This window comes from Bos mutus, chromosome 19 (genome assembly GCF_027580195.1).
Source record: "Bos mutus isolate GX-2022 chromosome 19, NWIPB_WYAK_1.1, whole genome shotgun sequence".
NCBI lineage: Eukaryota > Metazoa > Chordata > Mammalia > Artiodactyla > Bovidae > Bos > Bos mutus.
In genome coordinates, this window is record NC_091635.1 from 11,153,598 (window position 1) to 11,174,032 (window position 20,435).

The 20,435-nt window shown below is 36.6% G+C and overlaps 1 protein-coding gene across 1 annotated transcript; it reads right to left on the bottom strand.

The window, feature by feature from the left end:
* Window positions 1-1,417: 1,417 nt before the first annotated feature.
* SPATA22 (spermatogenesis associated 22) lies at window positions 1,418-16,415 on the bottom strand. The gene is made up of 8 exons (XM_005906687.3): window positions 16,373-16,415; window positions 15,185-15,313; window positions 11,628-11,688; window positions 11,400-11,495; window positions 9,645-9,987; window positions 8,512-8,644; window positions 5,997-6,094; window positions 1,418-1,609 (listed from the first exon to the last, which is right to left on the bottom strand). The coding sequence occupies exons 1-8, from the start codon at window positions 16,413-16,415 to the stop codon at window positions 1,418-1,420; spliced, it is 1,095 nt and encodes a 364-aa protein (XP_005906749.1).
* Between the last annotated feature and the right edge of the window lie 4,020 nt (window positions 16,416-20,435).

Sequence of the window (20,435 nt, forward strand, 5' to 3'; positions counted from 1 at the left end):
CAGGCTCCTCCGTCCATGGGATTTTCCAGGCAAGAGTACTGGAGTGGGGTGCCATCGCCTTCTCCGATTACTCGCTCTAGGGGAAGCTAACTACCATGTCATGAGGACTCTTAAGCAGCCCTTTGGAAGGCCCCCACGGTTAGGTGCATCCTCTTTCCAACAGCAAGAACCCACCTGGCAATCATGTGCATGAGCCACCTTGGAAATGAATCCTCCTAAGAAACCCAAGCCAGAGCTGCCCAACCAAGCCACTTCATAAATCTTGGCCTACTGAAACTGTGAGATGCTTGTTGTTTAAAGCCACTGATTTGGTGGGCAATTGGTTATGCAACAATAGATAACTAATACATGTTTAAGGCTTTATAGTATTTGATAAAACTATCTTCTACTATTCTTTTTCAGAGTATTCCTGACTAGTCTCATTTTCTTATATACATAACTTTTATTATTCATTTGGCTAATATGTGTGTGTTTGGTTTTGTATACAGAAAGAAAGAAATTACATGTTACAAATTAATCTTAGAAAAATCAACATCTTTGTCTTTCCATCCAAGAAAATGATGTTATTTTTCCATTTGTCGAAGTCTTTTGTGTCCCTCATTAGAAGGTATTCTAAAGTTTTGTTCATATTTTTCCACATTTATTACTTAGTATTAGTTAGTCTTAGATATTTTTTAAATGGTATCATTATCCAGTTTACACTCTAATAATGGTTCAGATCATATACATAACATCTACTAATGATTTCTGCATATTAAGTTTTCTATTCCGTGCCTTACCAAATTATGTCATTTTATAGTAGTTCCTTAGTTGATTTTCTTAGGTTTTCCATATATACAATAGTATCATCTACCAATAGGAACATTTATTATTTCTCTTTTATTTCCCAATTATTTCTCTTTTATCTAACCATATTCTATGGGTCCCAGAATATAAATCCCATAAATTCAGAGACTTTTGTTACTTTGTTAACTGCTTTGTTACAAATAAGGACATGAAATAGTGCTTGGCATAAAGTATTTGCCCACTAAATATTTGAATTAAATGAACTGCATAGTCTAGCAACTCCAGTATAATGCTCAGTAACAGTACTGACAGTGGGCACCTGGTCTTGTTCTTAACTTCAGTGGGAATGTCTGACTCAAATGTATTATTTTCTCATATTGTTAGTATCTACCTATTCCTATTCTTTTGAGCATTTTTATCTGAAATGGTTTTTTAACTTTAGCAAATCCACCACTTCTGTAAAAACAGTAAAATTATTTTTCAAAAATTCTTCCCACATTTAAAAGGATTTAAATATTTTAATTCAACAAGTGAAACACAAAAACAGTAGCCAAAAAACCATGGAGATGATAATTTAAACAATAACAGAAAAATGCTTAATTTATACTATTTAAGCTTCCTTCATCACTACTTAAACTTCATTCATTACACTAGTATAATATCTCATTTCAGCATCTACAATTTTAACAAATGCTTGGAAAGTTTTTTGTTCAGAAGCAGATGCTGGTCTGACAGAAACACATTTAAAAATATTCTTTTTCTGGTCGTAGTTTCCAACACATCTATGAACTCGGCCTCTAATCAGTCTGGGAAGTTCACGATCCTGTTTTTCAAAAAATAAATATCGATAAAGTTAATTATTACTCCGTTTGAATTAAAATTTTTTTAAACTAATAATATGATCAACTAAATACGAATCACTACAAAATACTGTTACTTCCCTTATGTCATTTAGGGCCCCCCTGCTGACGAGACCATAATAGCTAGGCATAAATGGATGCCCTGTTACAGAAGAAAGACCTTCATTTGGGTAGGGCTTCTTACAAGCAAGTGAGCTGCTTCTTCTTAAACAACTGAATAATTCCCAATATATCAGCACATGAATACTCACTTCTATTAGACTGCCAGAGTTCCTCTTTCAGTAGATGGCAGACAAGCTAGTTCAGACCAACTTTCCCACTAAAACCAATTAGAATAGCTGGATGGAATAATTATTTTAAAATATCCTCCCAGACATCAGAGAGATACCAACGGCAGTGAGGAACTGCAGAGACCCTAACTAGGGGGAGGATAGAAGTCCAGAATGGGCCTGATATCTGGGGATACCTTCCCCCTCTGAGGTAACTGCTGATCACAATCAAGGCAGTTTAAGAGTCTAATAAACTGAGCAGAGCTTCTGTGGGTTTATAGGGCTAGGAGAAAAAATGGAGTCCAAGGTTCCCCAAAGAAAAGAGATTCTGGAACCATACCACCCCCACCCCAGGCTTAGGGTTGGGAGATTCAAAAGAGCTATGTCCTAATAGAACTCATAAGCCAGGAAAAGACAAGCCAGCTCCAAAACCTCTCAGTCAAACCACAGAGTATGAGAAGATTTGCGATACACATAATAGACAAAGAACTTGTACTCAGAATAGATTTTTCAGAAACTCCTACAAATCAACAGACAAATAATTTATTAGAAAAAAATTATAAAAGGCCTGAACAGACTTGTCAGAAGAATGTATCTCACTGGCCAGTAAACAACAAAAGTGCTGAACCTCAATTAGTCACCAGGGAATTAGAGAGAAATGAGATAGCACTAAACTGACCCACTGGAATGGCTAGAAGACTGACAGTACTAAATGTTGATAAGAATGAAGAAAAACTACAACTCTCCTATGCTGATTGAGTTCATAAACTCTTATAACCCTCTAGAAATTTCTTTGGCAACAACTCCATGTAGAACATATACATGCACTACAATTCAGCAATTTTATTTCTAGGTATATACACAATAGAAAGGCATGCATGTGCACACCAAGAATGTTCACAGGGTATTACTCATAATAACAAAAGAAACTGGAAATCACCAAAAGACATCCATGAACAGTAGAATAGAAAATCAAATTGTGCTATATTTGTATCACATAGAAACATAAATAAATGAACTTTAGCTACATGCAACAATATAGCTGAATCTTACAACATTTCACTGAGTGAAAGAGATCAGACATAAAATCAGACATATCATATGATACTATTTATAGAAAGTTCAAAAACAAGCAGAATTAACTTATGATATTAAAAGTCACAATAGTTGTTACTTTAATGCAGAAAACAATGGATTGGAAGAATCAATAGAGTGAAAATGAGTATACTACCCAAAGCAATTTATAGATTCAATGCAATCCCTATCAAGCTACCAACAGTATTCTTCACAGAGCTAGAACAAATAATTTCACAATTTGTATGGAAATACAAAAAACCTCGAATAGCCAAAGCTATCTTGAGAAAGAAGAATGGAACTGGAGGAATCACCCTACCTGACTTCAGGCTCTACTACAAAGCCACAGTTATCAAGACAGTATGGTACTGGCACAAAGACAGAAATATAGATCAATGAACAAAATAGAAAGCCCAGAGATAAATCCATGCACATATGGACACCTTATCTTTGACAAAGGAGGCAAGAATATACAATGGATTAAAAACAATCTCTTTAACAAGTGGTGCTGGGAAATCTGGTCAACCACTTGTAAAAGAATGAAACTAGAACACTTTCTAACACCATACACAAAAATAAACTCAAAATGGATTAAAGATCTAAACATAAGACCAGAAACTATAAAACTCCTAGAGGAGAACATAGGCAAAACACTCTCTGACATACATCACAGCAGGATCCTCTATGACCCACCTCCCAGAATATTGGAAATAAAAGCAAAAATAAACAAATGGGACCTAATTAACCTTAAAAGCTTCTGCACATCAAAGGAAACTATCAGCAAGGTGAAAAGGCAGCCTTCAGAATGGGAGAAAATAATAGCAAATGAAGCAACTAACAACTAATCTCAAAAATATACAAGCAACTCCTACAGCTCAACTCCAGAAAAATAAATGACCCAATCAAAAAATGGGCCAAAGAACTAAATAGACATTTCTCCAAAGAAGACATACAGATGGCTAACAAACACATGAAAAGATGCTCAACATCACTCATTATCAGAGAAATGCAAATCAAGACCACTATGAGGTACCATTTCACACCAGTCAGAATGGCTGCGATCCAAAAGTCTACAAATAATAAATGTTGGAGAGGGTGTGGAGAAAAGGGAACCCTCTTACACTGTTGGTGGGAATGCAAACTAGTACAGCCACTATGGAGAACAGTGTGGAGATTCCTTAAAAAACTGAAAATAGAACTGCCTTATGATCCAGCAATCCCACTGCTGGGCATACACACTGAGGAAACCAGAAGGGAAAGAGACACGTGTACCCCAATGTTCATTGCAGCACTGTTTATAATAGCCAGGACATGGAAGCAACCTAGATGTCCATCAGCAGATGAATGGATAAGAAAGCTATGGTACATATACACAATGGAGTATTACTCAGCCATTAAAAAGAATTCATTTCAATCAGTTCTAATGAGGTGGATGAAACTGGAGCCTATTATACAGAGTGAAGTAAGCCAGAAGGAAAAACACCAATACAGTATACTAACGCATATATATGGAATTTAGAAAGATGATAACAATAACCCTGTGTACGAGACAGCAAAAGAGACAATGATGTATGGAACAGTCTTATGGACTCTGTGGGAGAGGGAGAGGGTGGGAAGATTTGGGAGAATGGCATTGAAACATGTAAAATATCATGTATGAAACGAGATGCCAGTCCAGGTTCGATGCACGATACTGGATGCTTGGGGCTGGTGCGCTGGGATGACCCAGAGGGATGGTATGGGGAGGGAGGAGGGAGGAGGGTTCAGGATGGGGAGCACATGTATACCTGTGATGGATTCATTTTTATATTTGGCAAAACTAATACAATTATGTAAAGTTTAAAAATAAAATAAAATAAAAAAAAAGAAAACAGAGGTAGTGAATGAGAACAGGCACAAGGAAACATAGGGTGAAAGCAATGTTCTATTTCTTAACTTTGGTTATGTTCACTTCTGTGGTAACTTGACAGAATTGTACAGCTTTTCTGTATATGATATGCTTTAACAAAAATCTTTTTAGACTAGAGAAAAATAATGAGCATCAAAGATATTCTAAAAATAACATTCAATTACTATTTCTTGTCATCTGTTATGTGTTAGATGCTATGCATTCATATATTCTATAACCTAATATCCAAAACAACCTTTCAAAGTGGGAATTAGTCTCAATTTACTGATTAGAAAACTGATGCACAGGAAGTGTAACCAACTCACTCAAGGTCATAAAGCTAGTGAATGGTGGGGTACAAACTGGAATCCAAGTGAGATTTCAGAATTAAGCTCAATTTCAGATCTAATACCAAACTCTTTTACAAAGTATGTAAGTCGTATAAGGTTTCCATTCTCCTTTGTTACCAAGCCTCTTCCCTACATCCCAGCCCACTGTTTCTGTCTTCCCCCAGAACGACTACCCTTAACTTACCCTGTCACTTACTAACCGTACACCCTGGTAATTGTAAACTGTTTGCAGTTTCCTGAACAATCTAGGCTTTGTCAGTGCTTCATGTCTTTACAGGAGCTGCTCCCTCAGTTTAGAATGCATTCCTCTCACTTCTTCCCCTACTTTCCAACACTTTGGCTTCATTTATTAGACCTTATATATCTAAGGTCAAATAGGTTACTACATTCTTCAAAAAGCTTTTGCTGATCTCACCTATCCTCCCTATCTACTTCTATAGAACCATGCACACATCTCTGTCATACCACTTATTATGTAAGTGTAATATTTATGTGTCTGTCTCTCTACCTGAGATTATAAACTCTGAGAGAAAGGGCCATTTACCACTTATATTCCACTTTGCACCCCTGCATCTAGCATAGCCCCTATAACATAGTAAGCTCTCTGTATCAGTTGAGCAAATAAGCAATTTTAACATCAGAACTGAACCAAACAAAATGTCAAAAGCACTACTAGTTAACAGAATTTCTACTACAGTGAAATTATAGCCTGCATTTCTAAGTTTTGTTGGCATAGGCTTTGCAAAGAATACTTAAAACAAATACTCACTATTTCATAAAATACACATGGCAGAGTATGTTTCCCATCTCTCATAAGAAAAGTCTTTGAACAGTATGGGCCAGGTCTAACAGCTGAGTCGAGAACAGCTAAGCAACATTGAAATAGAGGGGGAAAAAATTAGTGCTGGTAAAACACAAATAAAATTTAACAAAGAGAAGTTGATATTTAACTATTCCCATACCAATCTCTCATAGTTTTATTTATACAATAATAAGAAAACATTTTAAAAGGGAAAGATATTCTGAAACCATTTTATTCTAAGGAAAACAAAATTTCTGACTCTCTCCAACTCGGGAACTGACTATAAAACAAAAATATAACTGACAATAATTGGCCATCTGAAATTTTCTCCTTTGTTGTTTCTGTGTGTTTTTATATTTCTAGTTTTTTGGCCACGCTGTGTAGCATGCGGGATCCTAGTTTCTTGACCAGGGATCAAACCTGTGCCCATACAGCAGAAGAACGGTGTCTTAACCACTGGACCACCAGGAAATCCCTGAAGTTTTGTGAATGTGTTTGATGCAGTGGATACATCCTCAGACTAATCTACTACATACTACATAACACACATACAGTGTGTGTGTTAGTTGCTCAGTCATGTCCAACTCTTTGAGACCCCACAGACTGTAGCCTGCCAGGCTCTTCTGTCCATAGAATTCTCCAGGCAAGAATACTGGAGTGGATTGCCATTTCCCTCTCCAGGGGATATTTCCGATCCAAGGATTGAACCCAGGTCTCCTGCACTGCAGGCAGATTCTTTACTGTCTGAGTCACCAGGGAAGTCCACATATTAAATACACACATATAATACATAAACATCATGATTTAATGAAGAAAAAACACTGAATTAGAATCAGAAGTCATGCAATTGAGTCTCAGCTCTTCAACTTACTAAACTGAAAAAACCTAAACCTCTTTCAAATTTGTTTCATTTATAAAATTCAAATGATAATTCAAGCTTAATCTTAAGAGTGAGTGAGTGAAGTCGCTCAGTCATGTCCGACTCTTTGCAACCCCAAGGACTGTAGCCCACCAGGCTCCTCCATCCATGGGATTCTCCAGGCAAGAGTACTGGAGTGGGCTGCCATTTCCTAGTCACTATCAAGTGAGACCACTATTCATTCCTTTAATAGCCATCTATTGGGTACTGATAGTAAACACTTGTTGTTTTGAGGTCAATCTCCACTTCCCCTAGTAATACCCAGATTTTCTTTTAGGAAATTTCCCCTATGCCATTCTTAGCTATATGATTTGGATTAGATGTGTCCCCACCTCCAGACCCAGGAGTGACCTGAGACTAATGTAAGCCAGTCTGGGTATCCCCTTCCCCAGCTACAGAGTTCAGAGTCACAGTGAGAGTCTTGCTGCCCAGTCAGAAACGTTGATGTGCAAAGGGTCATTTGCTAGTTTCTGGAAAAGAGCAACCAGAAGAAACTATCAAAGAATGTGACGATGTGGTGTAAAGAAGAATGTATGGTATAGAGAACTTTGATAATCCTCTTAATATCATAAGGGAAGAGTCAGAAGCTGCTGGAAAGACCATAACTGGAGCCTCAGAATGAAGCTAACACTGTGACAGGACAGAAAGATGGTTAAATCTCAAAAACATAATGCCAGATGAAAATGTAAACTCTACAGTTTAAAACACACAAAAACAGTAAATAAATACATATAAATTTATGAAATGAGATGTACAGAGCAAAATTATAAAAGCATGGAAAGGCAAGATACCATAGTGACTGTATCTAGAGAAGAATAAAAACAGATGGGGTGTTCAAACATATCTATAAGATAAGATATGTGGATATTTATTATAGTCTCTGTACTTTTCTGTATGCTTAAAATATTTCATGATTTAAATTAAATTGAATATTTTATTTAAACTATGGAAAGAAATGTTTTGAATCTCTACTTGTTGTTTATCTCTTTATTCTAAGTAAAATTAAATTCCAGAAACATTCTATAAAACTCTCCTCCCTTTTGAATATTAATTCAGAAAACCATAGGGATAAGTTAATTGTTGGGTGTTTACTCATATCAATCAAGGATTCTTCGCAAATGTTCTTTTAGGATATGTAATTTATAATTTAACTTACACAGAAATTGCTACTGGATTTAGGGTAATACAGTAGAAAGAATACTTTGAGAATAAGGAGACTTGGTCCCTACATTTATTTTTGCTGCTAACTTAGTAATTTTTAGTCAAGTCTATTTTAATTATTTGCCTCATTTCCTCACCTACTTCAAGGGTTGAGCTAGATTACTTGTAAGACTCTTTCCAGTTTTAACATTACAAATTAGAATAATACTAGCATGAATAACCAAGTTCATCTTAAGTCACACAAATCAATGAAGACACCAGAACTGAAGAAAATCCTAAAAAACCATCATCTCCTTTTGTAAAGTTTTATTTTTCTTTAAGAACCCCTAGGTATTCCTAGTAATCATTCAAAATGATTGTCCAAATGATATAACTGAAGTATTTTTGAAGTAGTACACCTACCTAATATTTCAAAAAGAAGTACAGTTTTCTGTACATGTTCACGCCAGTACTTCATGCTTTCAATAACTGCAGATATAATTCTTAAAGAATTATCTTTTTCCCTAAGCTTTAACTGATATGATGAGGCTTCCTTCTGAAAAAAACACAGCAGCAGAAAAACCTGTCATTTTTTTCATCATATTCATTCACTTTCTATGTAAAGATTCTAGGTCCATATAACAGGCAAAAGTGCAAAATATGTTAATATACTATGTAAAATATGTAAAAAAGAACTACTGAAGATTTTAGTACAGTTACTCCCCTAAATTAAAAGCATCATTAGTACTTTATAAAGGAGAAGAAACTAGAATACATTTGGAGATAATTAAGAAGATTTTTTCTTTTTACCTCTTATTTTACATGAGCATTCATTTACTCATTCATTTGTTGATTCTTTAAATATTTTTAAAGTATCTTGTGCCAATTCTGTGACAAACACAGGTAAGTCAAATACAATTTCTCTCCCTAACGTGCTCACACTGAGGGAATCCAGACACGTTTATTCATTCATTCCAAAAGCAGTTATTGGCACCTACCATGTGCCAGACATAGCTAATGAGGAAACAATACTAAAGATAGACAACCTATCTACCTTCACAGATTTTACAGTCTAATAGGGGATTCAGAAGATTAATAAAGATATAATAGAATGTCAGAAATTGATATATTCTGTGCATTTTTAAAAAACAGGATAAAAGGATAACAAGAGACAGGGATTATTATTTTAAATAGGCTGTTGACAGAGGAATAAGGGAATAGTGAGTGTAAAGGCCTTGAGATAGGAATGTTTTGGCATTTTAAAAAATCAATTAAGAGCAGGATGGCCAAGATTGTGGAGTAGGAAGACCCTGAGGTCACATCCTCTCATGGGCACAACAAAATTACATTTATTTATAGAGCAGCCATTCACAACCTTTAAGAAAATATACTGGATAAAAACATCATCTACTCCAGTAGAACTGGCTATTTGTGCTAATCCAGTAATGTATGACATGGGAATGATTTCAAATGCTCTTATCTCTGTAACTTTCTAAATATTTATCTCACATTTTTTAATTGAAATACAAAAATGCAAGTAATATTGACAAGTTTACCTTGAGGGTGTTTACTTCTTGAAAACCATCCAACATTTTTTTCTTAAATTGATTTTGTTGAAAATTGGGCTTAAATGCCTGCAATGTGCTGTTTTTGTCTAGACTTCTCATTGTGGAGCCAGGTATTTCTGATGACTTTGTCTGTCTGAGTGCTTCACTTTCTCTGTGGTTAGGTAAGTTAGTAGATTCAGATACTCTTAATTGTTTCTGCTGTTGAGCTCCCAAATTAATTGGACCTGAATTCATTCCATTATTTGTCATTAGATTTCTTCTTTTGCACTGAGGCCTAAAATCATTTTTATCCCAAGTTTTTAAACTGGTATTTTTGTTGCCATCTCTGTAGCTGTAATAGTATTTTTAAAAATTGGTATCAGTTTTGTTTCTATATACTTTTTCTTAACTAAAAGAAAATTATTATTTAATTTGCATTTATATGGTAATTTGTACTACTTTGTAACTACTTTGCAACTACTGACCAGTTAGATATTCTAAACACATCATCACAGCAACCCTAAAATATATTAAGCCTCTCTTTTCAGGTGAGCAAACAGAATCTTAAGGAGGAAGTAACTTGCCAAAGTCACATAGCAAGTTACTGACAATCCAAAACCCAGAGAACCCAACTCAAAGTCAAGTGCCAAAGAATTTATTTTTAAACTATACAAGAATATGTAAGTAGAAAGATTTTTTTTCAGTGCAGTAAGATTTTGAGTATGTTTGCTTCCTTTTTTTGTACATTTATTTTTAAATTTTCTACAAAATAAATTTTTCAAAAGTTAAACTATGGCTTGTCAGTGATTTTAAATCACAAAGAAAATAGACATAGGCAGGGTGGATTGCCGTCTGATTAGAAATTTTGTACTTTTACTTAATAGCTTAGAAGTCTTACTTACGAATTTATTTCAGCATTTTACTAGCTACATTAACTTAAGTGAGTTGTACCTGCCAATCAGAACGTGATGCTAATGAGGCTAAAATTAAAAGTATAATTTCAGAGCAGGCTAGGTAAAAGTTCCACAGGGAAAAAACTAACCTAAGTCACAAATATCTATTTCTGAGTAATTTTCCTAAAAATACCACAAGTACTACAAGAGGGCAAACAATGCAACCCAACCTTGTTAAGGAAAATAATCCAAAACGATTTCAGTAGTTACCACTTAACCAAGAATACTAAAGTCCAATCTAAAAAACAATCCATGTCCTTTTTCTATCTATTCATTTTTTCACATTATTTAGACATTAAACTTGGATACCTTTGACAAGGGCCCTCACCATCTTAACAGATGCTTATGCATTTCATGCTCCATCTTTCTTTCTTAATTCCATCCTATTTACCTTGAAGCTGACTATCTTACTAGGGTAAGATTGAGCATTCTATTTGGTTCTCAATTTCTAAATATATCCAACATTTAGATACAGTTAGTCTTGACTCTTTACCTATTGTCAATTAGACATTAATGACAAAATCATAAATTCATGGTGATAAATATTTAAAGAAATTTCATTATAACATGAAGTATTCTTTGGAAATATAATCAATGCCAAATTTGCCTATTTTTAAAGTTTTATATGGCATGTTCTCTTCTTTCATAAAACATAGCTAGTATCACTATAGTTAGTTATTAAGTATAGAAATTTCCTAAATGTCAATTCTGTTTAAGAAAGGAAGAAAAGATAGAGGAGGAGAGAGGGAGTAAAGGAGGAGATGGGATGGAGAAGAAGAAACAGAATAAGAAAAATCTTAAGTAGACTCACCTCCAATCACTCTTGCTGCTCCCAGCATTTGATTGAATAGGTTTAGATAGAGAATCTTGACTTCTCAGGGAATTAGAAACTGAATGTGGTATTTGCCTTTCAAGGAAATATATCTTATTAACTACTAATAATTTGTTCCCCAATTGAGAAATATAAAATATACACAGAAGACTAACATCAATCAGTAACAGACACATGCATTTACTGGTACACATTTTTTTCACATACCCCGTGTTCACTGTTTTTGTTAAAGGAGGCAACTCCGGATTCACAGCTTCCCAGGCCCAATCTCAAAAGATATAAGTAACACAGGTAAGGGTAAGTTAGGTAGTGTTTGGGGGAAATAATTGTTTCATATTTAATTAGTATGTGGGGGAGGCAACCGAAAGCCTGAAGGAGAAAAAAACTTGAATATGTGGACATGTTCTTTAAAAGTACTTTGTTGTGGAATTAGTCACAGTGTGTCTTACTAATTTTTTTAGATATCTCCCTTTCCCACTGTATTCCAAGCAAGGTATTTAATCTGTATATCTTCCACAGTCAATCCTAGTAAAGTATCTTACACTTTGTAACATAAATTTCAGTGTAATCAGTGTTTCTTAATCCCAACCCAACAGCAAGAAATACATCAAAACCCAGAAAATATACACACATAGCATGTGTGTGTGTGTGTATGTGAGTGCCTGTGTGTATTTGAGAGAGAATATAGCAAATTTACCATCTATTCTTTTTCTTACTTACTATGTATATACACTCTGACATTTTCCATTTTACTCTATTCCATTCTATTTATTTTTTTTAAAGATTGGTTATTTCCTAAACTATTAATGGATCAAGAAGAAAAATTGAAAAACATTGATCTAGTCCTCTCTCTTACCCATGATAAGATATTTTGTTGTATCTCTGACAGATAGTAATCCTGGTCAGAGCTTGAAAAGTTCAGTACTTCAGGATTATGTACATTTACCTATGGAGCAACTCAAATGGTTATTTTTCAAGATCATCTGTCATTCATGCTACTTATAAAATATTTTAAATAGAGGAGAATTTTTTTAAATAGCAGCAGATTACCAGATAAATGCCCACTTTCACATATCCACAAGAATTTTTTAACCTTTTATCTATAAAAATGAGAATAATATGAAATTCATACTTTCAATTCCTCAAATGTGGAAGAAAACAAAATAACTATAGATTTAAAATTAGATTAAGGTCTACTGTTGCACACTGGATGAAATTAATAAGTACTGACATATATATATTAAAGGATTTTTAAATTCTAGTTGCAGAAAATCCTGTTAAAGCATTTTAAATGTGCTGCCGCAAAATGTAAATGTATATAACCAGCAGGTACCAAGTATATTTCAGAATATCTGACTGTCCATGCCTTCTTCCAAACAGAAGTAAAAAGTAAGTAAACATTAAGATCTCCCAGGACAAACCACCACAGCTAATTATTTCAGAGATGAGAGGCCTAACCATAAGGTTAAATTAAAGAATGAAACTAGAACACTCTAACACCATACACAAAAATAAACTCAAAATGGATTAAAGATCTAAATGTAAGACCAGAAACTATAAAACTCCTAGAGGAAAACATAGGCAAAACACTCTCTGACATAAGTCACAGCAAGATCCTCTATGATCCACCTCCCAGAGTAATAGAAATAAAAGCAAAAATAAACAAATGGGATCTGCTGCTGCTAAGTCGCTTCAGTCATGTCCGACTCTGTGCGACCCCAGAGATGACAGCCCACCAGGCTCCCCCGTCCCTGGGATTCTCCAGGCAAGAACACTGGAGTGGGTTGCCATTTCCTTCTCCAATGCATGAAAGTGAAAAGTGAAAGTGAAAGTGAAGTCGTGTCCGACTCTTAGCCACCCCATGGACTGCAGCCTACCAGGCTCCTCCGTCCATGGGATTTTCCAGGCAAGAGTACTGGAGTGGGGTGCCACTGCCTTCTCCAAAATGGGATCTAATTAAACTTAAAAGCTTTTGCACAATGAACTATAAGCAAGGTGAAAAGACAGCCTTCAGAATGGGAGAAAACAATAGCAAATGAAGCAACTGACAAAGAATTAATCTCAAAAATATACAAGCAGCTCCTGCAGCTCAATTACAGAAAAATAAACGACCCAATCAAAAAATGGGCCAAAGAACTAAACAGACATTTCTCCAAAGAAGACATACAGATGGCTAACAAACACATGAAAAAATGCTCAACATCACTCATCGGAGAAATGCAAATCATAACCACAATGAGGTACCATCTCATGCTGGTCAGAATGGCTGCTATCCAAAAGTCTACAAACAATAAATGCTGGAGAGGGTGTGGAGAAAAGGGAACCCTCTTACACTGTTGGTAGGAATGCAAACTAGTACAACCACTAAGGAGAACAGTGTGAAGATTCCTTAAAAAACTGGAAACAGAACTGCCATATGACCCAGCAATCCCACTGCTGGTCATACACACCGAGGAAACCAGAAATGAAAGAGACACGTGTAGCTCAATGTTCATTGCAGCACTGTTTACAACAGCCAGGACATGGAAGCAACCTAGATGTCCGTTGGCAGATGAATGGATAAGAAAGCTGTGGTACATATACACAATGGAATATTACTTGGCTATCAAAAAGAATGCATTTGAATCAGTTCTAATAAGGTGGATGAAACTGGAGCCTATTATACAGAGTGAAGTCAGAAAGAAAAACACCAACACAGTATATTAACACATATATATGGAATCTAGAAAGATGGTAACAATGAACCTATATGCGAGACAGCTAAACAGACTTTTGGACTATGTGGGAGGTGGGGGTGGGATGATTTGAGAGAATAGCATTGAAACATGTATACTACCATATGTGAAATAGATCACCAGTCCAGGTTTGATGCATGACACAGGGTGCTCAGGGCTGGTGCACTGGATGACCCTGAGGGATGGGATGGGGAGGGAGGTGGGAGGGATAGGATGGGGAGGGAGGTGGGAGGGGGGTTCAGGATGGGGAACACATGTACGTGGCTGATTCATGTCAATGTATGGCAAAAACCAGTACAATATTGTAAAGTAATTAGCCTCCAATTAAAATTAATTTTAAAAAAATGATTTCAGTGACCTTTTAAAAACATGAGTTGAAGCAAGGCTCACAGTCTCTAGAATTTGAATCAAGAGAAACAGAGGGCAGCCAACCATGGGCTCTGAGAACTAGAACTAAAAGGCTATGTTAACACCCAGAAAAGGCAACTTAGTTCACATACCAGTGGACGCTAAAAGGAAGCCAGTTGGATGAAACAGTGAAAAGTCAACAAATGAAACAAAGCAAAAATTACGTACGAAGAGAAAAAAAGACTAGGGTCAAGCACAAGAAATTCCTTGGCTTCTACCTTCTTAAGTTCTATTTTCTTCCATTTTTCCTGTGTTCCCATTCATATCCTTATTCCTGAAGCAACTTGAGTTTCTCCATTCTTTACCACCAAATGTTTAAGTCATAATATCTGTATGTGTTTTGTAATAGGAAAAAAAAACTCTTTCCAGTATAAGTTACTACTTCACTAGAACAAAGGCTCCAGATTTAAGATACCCCATTTAAATGCTAAGTCACCCTTGTAAACAAGGAAACTCTAACTGTTGTGCTGGAATGCTCAGAAAGAGCCAAGTAATCCCTATAACTGGATAGTGGAAAGAAGAAAAAAATACACTTTCTTTCTGTTTCCATTATAATACAGTAGAAATTGCCATTTTCTATAATCCTCTTATTTACTGAGAATTTTCACTTTATTTTCTTACCTGATGGTAGAGGAGGGAAATCATAATTGTCAGAAGCATTACTGATACCTGGATCATTTGTACATGGATTGGATGTTAATGGCTGTCTATTCCTCTTTTTCTGATTGAATAATGGTACAGGCAAACAGCCTAAATTCAAAGTACCAAAAAATTAGTACACAATAGGCAAACAATCAGACCTAGTTATAGAATAATTATTAGTATATAATAATATACTATTTGAATTTGTCTATTTCTATATGTTACTTTTATATTCATTACAGATATATTTATATAGATTTGGATTTCTTTTTATACTCTTTTAAAGATCCAAAATAGCCTTATCTGTCTCTCTAAAAAATCCCTTCTTGTTCTATGTTACCATCACCTTAATTCCTCTTATTTGGCAGTAATTTGCATCTCCTTCCTCATCCCCCAACCCTTTCCAAACCCACTTTTTGCTTTGTTTACTTCTCTCCTGTGCTTGCTTATCACCATATCAACTGGAAGGAACCCTTTGAGTACAATAGAGGTAAAGGAGAACCAAAATTTGACCTATGCTTTCCAAAATCCTAATCACTCTCTGACTATAGTAGCAGACCCTTTAAGGCCATGGTTCTTTCACTTTAGTTTGACTAAGATTTATCTGTAATTATGCTTAGCATTCCAGTTCCTAGACCCCACTCTCATAAATTTTATTTCAGTAGATTTGCTTTGGAAGTCAAAACTCTGCAATTTCACCAAGAACTCCAGGGGTCTGTAATATATATTTTCTATGGATCATTCTTGAGAATGACTTAGAGTGATGGTAATATACACAATCTCCCTGGCACATAAATATTTCAAATAAGCACAAAACAAATCAATCACACAGGGTTTTAAAGAGCAAATCCAAGAAATAATCCAGAGCAAATCCAGGAAAGAGAAAATCCAAGAGCAAATCCAGAAACACCTGATTTTACTTACACCTAAGCCAATAAGTGTTTTGTCTTAAGTTATTTCCTTCGACCTAAAAAGAGGCTAGACTATATGTTCATTATTTTTAAAAGTTCCTTCCAAAGTGTTCTATCTATATGTTATACAAACTATATATATATATATATATACACACACAAAAAAGTTGTATCTATATAGGCTATATATATATACACAATGTATATACGCTACATACAAACTACAGAAATTTTAAAAATAAAAGTCAGTCAATACCTGCTGTACTTCGAGTTGAATTTTCATTTAGGTTTCTCTTCATTTCTTTCAATATCAAAGTCTCTAATTTTTATTCTCCAGCACTCCAACCTTAAAACATGAAGTTGTCTGACGAAACCTTCAAAGAAAGAAGGTTTTAGTCAGATACCTCATATTGTATCAACAACAAAATTAAGTGCTCAGCCTAGTAATTACTGAAATTATGGTTTAAAGCTATGACTTCAAACCTGATAAACACTCTACAGAGTCTTTCCCTTTCCAGGTAAGAATGTAAAACATGACACATTCTTTCAAATTAGTTTTGAAGTTAAAACTAGGGTGGCTATAATCTTGTTTCCTAAACATATGTGAATTTTCACAGAGTCTACGTAATTTACTTCAGAATCAAGGACCCAACGTGAGAACAACTCTGAATGAGATGTACATAGAGGAAAATGGACCACAATATTGGCAAACATGCTTACAAGGCCAGGGAGGAAACATACACAACTGAACTAGCCATGTGAGAATGTGTTGTCTCACTTTAAAACACCATGCAGATCATGTGCTTTAGTCATTAGTTTGAGATCTCTGGATTATACAATATCAAAGACTAAGGCTTCACTTAATATCCAGAATAATTGTAATGATAAGTTTCAACTCTGTTTCTGTAATTCCAAGTCAAACAAGATCTGTTTTTTACCTTTTACCACAGGATTTCTTTTGTAATTTTTTCCATGTCCAGCCTCATATATTTCAATCTCACTTTAATACACACCTGCCTATTTTGTGAAAAATTAAGATTTAAACCTAAGTAAGATCACTTCCACTCGCAAGGACCACCCCATGAGACAGAGAGACATGAACACTACTGAGAAATAATGCAAATCATACTGGGGTAAATAGCATCAATTATCATTTTTAGAAATAAAATTTGTGAAACATGAGGTTAGGGACTGCCTCGGCTTTGTTTCCACAGCTTAGCCTTGAACCTGGATATAGCAGGCCCTTTAGAGAATATTCCTGACGCCATTCTAGGAAACAAAATAGAAGTTAAGCGACCTTTTCCTAGCCCAGAAATACCAACGCAACACACCTGAAAACTAAAAGGGGCAGCAAGGACTATTACGGTTACTGAGACTTAGGCAAACAAAAGCGCCACATCCTCCCGTAGACTACCGGCCCCGGGGGCAGAAGACCCTGAGGGATTCTCTACCCCTGCTTACAACAGGACCCTAATTATATTCTGGCAGGTGGTGACATAGATGGGCAGAAAGTTTGCTCAATGCGCAAACACCCAAGTACACACCCGCCCCAAAAACCGCTGCCTCAGATCGAGGCCATCGGGCCTACTCGGGCGCCTCGTGGAGAAGAACACAAAGCTCCAGTCAGGGCTCATGTTCTCTTCCAACAATCTCTCCTGACTCGGGAGGGGGGCTGTTTGGTAACTAGGGCTTTCTCTGCTTGGCCTTACTGCCAACACGACGCGTAACTTTAACCTTCAGGTTCCTGGCCTCCGTCAACCGTCGCCCAGCCTCCAGTCAACAACCAGCACCCTCCTTTCCGCCTCCAAAAAGCCTCGTAACTCGCTCTGTGCGCATGCGCACTTCGCCACGCCCCCTTCGGCGCAGGCGCAGAGGCTATCAGCTGGTTGCGCGGTAACGTGGCGTCATCACGTCGGTGGACAAGGAGGGAAAAACACGAGCAAGGAAACATGAATGCGCCCCTCCTTGCGTTCTCACACTGTGGGGTACACGGCATAGGGAAGGCTCTGCCTCTTTAGATTTTCACCCATAGAGGGACAAGCCTTTTCTGGTTGCCTGTGGTGCTCAGCCAGTCTTCACCCCAGCTTCGTCTGGAAGTTGGGCCCAGGGCTGGTCACCAACCCCGTTCCCACACCCCGAGGTCATTTTTTAAGTTCTAGACATCAGTTTGTGAGATGCTGGTGGCTCCCTGAAGTGTGCCTAGAATAGAATAACTCAAGGGCCATAGACCTCAAAGCCGGGTCAGAGGGGTCTTGCTTGGTCTGGCAGAGTTTCAGAGTAAGGTCAAGCAGATGGGACATTAGAATCGCCAGGAAGCTGTGAGAGCTGAGGCCTGGTTTGAAGACAGCCCGGCTCAGGAAGGCAGGGCCAGTGCTGCACAAGCTTGGGAAGGGAAACAGCACATGCCTTAGAGATCCAGGACCCCAGAGAACAAAGGGCAGATGCAGTGACCCAGGCTCTGGCCCTCAGCTATTGGACTGCCCCTCTCTGGTCCTTTTATCTTGGACAAGTTAACCCCTCTAAACCTACATTTCCTGCCTCAGTAAAATAGTAATGATAGTACTTACTTAATTGCCCTGAAGATATTAAAAGAGAAAATAAATGCACAGTTCTGGCACACAGTAAATGATCAGTAAATGTTAGCCCTTTTTAATAACAGTGGCTGCCATTTATTGAGTACTTACTGGAGACCAGGAATAATAATTCTACTTCTGTCTGGGTTCAAAGACCATGTTTTGCTGTTACCCTGTCTTCTGACCATTTGGATACTAAGGGAGATGAAGGGAAGGAGTGCAGAGGCACCCAGAGATGAAGGGAAGGTTGTTAGTAAAGTCCTAAGAGTATGAGTGAAAGTCACTCAGTCCTGTCCGACTCTTTGAGACCCCGTGGACTGTATATACAGTCCATGGAATTCTCTAGGCCAGAATACTGGAGTGGGTAGCCGTTCCCCTCTCCAGGGGATCTTCCCAACCCAGGGATCGAAACAGGGTCTCCCATGTTGCAGGTGGATTCTTTACCGATTGAGCTATCAGGAAAGACTTCCAGACTGAGTGACTTTCACTTCACAAGAGTATGAGACCATGAGATATATTAGTAGTTTCTTTGAAGATTAGGTCAAAGAAAATATTAGGAGATAGGATTAGAGGTAGATTGAGACCAGATGATAAATATTCAACCTTATTGTGAGATAGTGACAGCTAAAAAGAGTCTCAGTTTGTATACTATCAGTTCTCTGAATTTCTCAAAAAGAACTAGACTAATAAAAATTTGTAGTTTTTGTAGGGTTCAGATATTTAGAGTGCTTTGGGAAACAGGGAGTTAAAAATCTTTCGGAAGTTAACTTGGTATAAGAGTACGAAAAGCCTCTGTTGCTCTAGTTCTAAGGAAATGCTCTCCTTTTTTTTCTAATAAAGCTTTCCACAGAAGACAAACTCTGTACACAATAAACAAGGTAAGCATAGGACAGAATTACTACAATTCGTTAACTCTCAAAAAAAGTTATTCATTTTGACATGTAAAGGAAACTTTATGAATGTTAGATGTGCTTCAGAGTGTTGATCTGTTAAAATTCCATAAAACAAGCCTCAAAATGCAAGTCATTTGTGCCAGCTACAAGTACATAGCTGAAGCAGCATTTCCAGAGAGACTGGGGCAAAGGACAGAACTAACCAGAAACTGGCAGAAGAGAAACAAAACATAATCGAGTGTTAATAATTTACCAGTTACTGCTCTTGAAACCAAAGTAACTAAATAATACGATCATCGTTTACATTTATGCTTGTTTTCTGCATCTCTGCACTGAAGTGTTCAGTGTACATGGATGTGGACAGAAAAATCAAAAGCTACAGGGGTTTTTTATCTGAAATTAGAACAGTAATTTCAATGTGTGCATGTTAATTTTATTGTTATGCTTTTTCTGTCTCTGGATTATAATCTCTTAAAGGAAGAAAACAGGTATTGGTTTATTAACTATTTTGAATCATTCACATTTTCTATTTCCATCATGTGTTTTGTTTGTAAGCTTGTTTGTTTCCTGAGCACTGTTGTAACTGTTTATGTGAATTTGGAAAGAGCAAAATTAGAATTTTGGGGAAAGCCAAAAATAACAGGGAACACCCTATTGTTCTGTGAAAAACACTCGACTTGGATTCAGAAAACTTGGATCCAAGGCCTGGTTTTCTCCTAGAAACTCAGCAACTTAACCAAATTAGTCTTTTTTTTCTCTTACCACTGCACTGGGGATGTCAACTGCTAACCCTTCCTATCACCTAAAGTGGATATGTGAATAAACTGAGAAAACAGATGGCTAAAACCTTTTA

Excerpts from the sequence above, each read along its gene's own strand:
- SPATA22 (XM_005906687.3), bottom strand. The coding sequence starts at position 16,415 with ATGAAGAGAAACCTAAATGAAAATTCAACTCGAAGTACAGCAG. Across the intron at positions 11,689-15,184 it reads TTTCCCTCCTCTACCATCAG|ATTGGGCCTGGGAAGCTGTG; the intron begins GTAAGAAAATAA and ends ATATCTTTTGAG. Across the intron at positions 9,988-11,399 it reads AGCAGCAAGAGTGATTGGAG|CTACAGAGATGGCAACAAAA; the intron begins GTGAGTCTACTT and ends ATACTATTACAG.